The 3,062-nt window shown below is 56.5% G+C and overlaps 1 protein-coding gene across 7 annotated transcripts in view; it reads left to right on the top strand.

The window, feature by feature from the left end:
- The window catches only part of WDR7 (WD repeat domain 7), a 147,125-nt gene that overhangs the window by 140,011 nt on the left and 4,052 nt on the right, over nucleotides 1–3,062 (top strand). For 6 of the 7 annotated variants that reach the window (XM_009637400.2, XM_035892942.1, XM_035892943.1 and 3 more), the window contains one exon: nucleotides 1,600–1,704. The exons of the other annotated variant lie outside the window; for it this stretch is intronic. In XM_009637400.2, the coding sequence (XP_009635695.1) occupies nucleotides 1,600–1,704 (105 nt within the window). The remainder of the gene's footprint in view (nucleotides 1–1,599; nucleotides 1,705–3,062) is intronic. 7 annotated transcript variants of the gene reach the window in all.

The raw sequence follows: 3,062 nt of genomic DNA, 5'->3' as shown, positions 1-3,062 counted from the left end.
CGAAGGGTGTGCCGTGGGGGAGCGGTGGTAGTGTTAATGTAACGCTAAACATTGTCAGGGATCATCCGGGGCTGGGGGTCTGAGATACTTGGCCTCGGAAAATTTTTTTGGTGGCAAAAGATGTGCATTGCAAATGGGCGGCGCGTGTCTGGGCACCCGCGAGGCACTGCCAAGAGGCGCACGCGTTCCCAGTAACGGCTTGGGCTCTGGTCTGAGAAAACACCGGGTACCTTCCAGTTGTTGTGTCATTTTGGGGGGAAAAAAAAAAACCCTTACGCTTCATCTACAATATAAGGTTTGAACTTCTAATTACAGTTATGATGGCAGTGGTCCAAAGGGGTTTAATTGCGCACTTCCAGTTGAACCAGGATTGGGTGTAAGGGATGCCCCGGCCGGGCGAGCAGGCGCAGCGCTGTGCCGGCTTCCTCGGGACGCTGCCGGGGGTGCCTTCTGCGTACACGTACCTAGACCCGTCGCCTTGCCATGGAAGCATTCCCGTGGGGACCCTCGGGGCGGGATGCTGGGTTGCCTGGGCATGCAGAGGTGCCGCGGCGCGGGAAGGGCCCCGTTCGGCTGCGGGAGGAGGTAATTGTGCAGCCCCTCCTCTGCCCCTGGGGAGGTTTTTACAAAAATGCCATTCCGTTCCTGTGCCGCTGGAATGGAGTTCGTGGTCCTCTCGTCGCCGTTTGTGAAGAGCAGGGGCCCGAGCGCGGCGGCTGACGGCAGCGTGGGGCCCCGGCGCTGGGCAAGCGGGTGCTGGAGCTTTGGCAGCCTCTCCTGTGGGTGCCCGGGAGCCAACTGGGAACGTTCGGCGCTCTGAACGGGGCGGCATTTCGGGAGAGGCTGTTCCTAAAGGGGTGGGTTTGTGCCTCTCGCCGTCCCCTGCCCACCGCCTAGCCGCGTCCTAGGCATCCAATTTACAACCTCACCTCGGGAGTGTAAGTATCAGATTTTCTTAAAAATTCCGTTAAAGACACATTTATGTTCATATGCCTGACAAATTACTTTCGTTTAAAAACTGGATTTGGCAGGGAATGTGGTCAGATGATGATTTAATTCCCTTTTATTGGCTAAGCAGCTATTAGAACACTTAGAAGAAATCATCCTAGTATTTAATACTGAGCGGCGTGTGCTTAAGTCCCACCTGGTAAGAAATCTCAGTGGTGTGCTTTCACGGGTTGGGTTGTCCAGAGGCATTTACGTGCTGAGCAAAGTCCCTGTGCGCGACACGGCAGGAGCTGCGACGTTCCGTGCCGTGCCTTCAGGTGCCCGGGAGCAGCCCCTGCCGCCCTCCTGTCCCCCCCCGACCGGCGGGAGCCAACCCCTGCACACGCGCTTTGCTCCGCTCCTCGGGGGCGCGCGCCCACTGACACAGCGACAGTCGGAAAACGAGCGCTAGAGTAACAGAAGATGCAGGTGGCAATGAGAAGGTGTTTCCACGTAGTATTTAATTTCTACTGACAGTAACGGTGTCCCTCAGTCTTCCAAAAAAAGGTTTCTAGAAGTTCACGTACTCCTGCGTTTGCTTAAAAGCCTGTTCAGCAGCATCGCGATGGGTAGTGAACCTTCTACGTTCCTGTTCTCTCCCCCTCTTGCCAGACTATCCACGGCCATAAGGGACCCATAACGGCGGTGGCTTTCGCCCCCGACGGCCGGTACCTCGCCACGTACTCCAATTCCGACAGCCACCTCTCCTTCTGGCAGGTAAGGATGCGCTACCGTCCGTCTGGCCGCACGCGCCTGGTTCGTGAACTCAAGTTGGACACTTCTAACGCCCTCTGGTATCGGTGTAATGCCTAGGGCAGTGCTGACGACAGGAGGGTCCCAGAGTCAGGGCAGAAGCGGAAGCCTCGGCACCGAGTTCTGTGGGGCAGGGCAGGGTGGGCAGCTGGACCCAGGCTTGGTCCCCCAGCCCCTCTCCGCCGTGCAGCTCCCTCCTCGCCGTCCCCGCAGGCTCGTGAGGGCAGCTCGGCGTAGCGGTGGCCCCGTAATGCAGGGAATTGTCCCCATTACTCCTCCCATGGAAGCACTTCCCGCAGCTGTCCCTGGGCGAGGGATGGGGCTGTTTGCCTACGCATCCGTACGTCGCTTCTGGGCAAGCAAAGAACGCTCTCAGATGCTAAACTCTCACACTGGAGTGCGATACCGTTGTGATAGTTCAGTTCCCTGTACCTGGAACGTCCGCTGCGTAACACGTAGAGCCAAGTGGGAGAGCCCTGGCTGGTTCTGCTCGGGCCGGGGCAGCGGCTTCTCCCGGTGCCTCTTCCCTTCCTACCGGCAGGGAGTTTTCTTCTCCAACTCCCACAGAGCGAGCTTCGGGATCGGCTCCCCTTTTTATTTCTGGTTTTTTAAGCTTGGTGCAAAACTCCCAGGACAACCACTGGTTCCCAGTGCCGTGCTGCCCGTGTCCCTCTGCTCCGCGGACGCGACTGCTCCGCTCCAAGCCCGCCTGTGCTGAGCTGAGCCGCGCAGCGTGGAGCCGTTCACCGGTTCCCTGGTAGCCCTGAAAATGGGAAAGCTGAGATGTAAACGGTATCAAGAGGGTCTGAAACACAAGGGGAAACTGAGAGTCAGGCCACCATCTTGTGAAGCACGTAGAGGTTTATTTTCTTTAATATATGAGCCATCTTCTTTGTAATCTTGTGTCAGGAGGAATATTTTTTGTCAGTTGTAGGCTGCTGCCTACATTCCCCAAGCAGGATTTTCTTTTTTTCTTCCTTCAAACGGCTTTAGACTTAAAAAATACATTATTTGGAAGCAAAGATCTGATCCAGCAGTGTGCGCAATTAAAACCATTGAGTCTCACAGCGCTCAGCCTGCAAACAGAACTCGGTGTGCCCATAAGTGCCAGTTACGCTGCTTAACACGCTGCCCTGGTTTTGTGTCACCTGGCAGTCCTACGGGTGCCATAAGGTGCCTCATGATCTTAAAGGTCTTTTCCAGCCTAGACAATTCTATGATTCTGTGTCTCTGCTCTGAGGCCAGGCTGGGAGAGTTGGGGGTGTTCAGCCTGGAGAAGAGAAGGCTGCGGGCAGAGCTGAGTGCGGCCGGTCAGGGCTTCA

Source organism: Egretta garzetta, unplaced genomic scaffold (assembly GCF_000687185.1).
Source record: "Egretta garzetta isolate BGI_Z169 unplaced genomic scaffold, ASM68718v1 scaffold384, whole genome shotgun sequence".
NCBI lineage: Eukaryota > Metazoa > Chordata > Aves > Pelecaniformes > Ardeidae > Egretta > Egretta garzetta.
The sequence above is the reverse complement of the archived record's forward strand: the minus strand, read 5'-3'. Positions and strand labels throughout refer to the sequence as shown.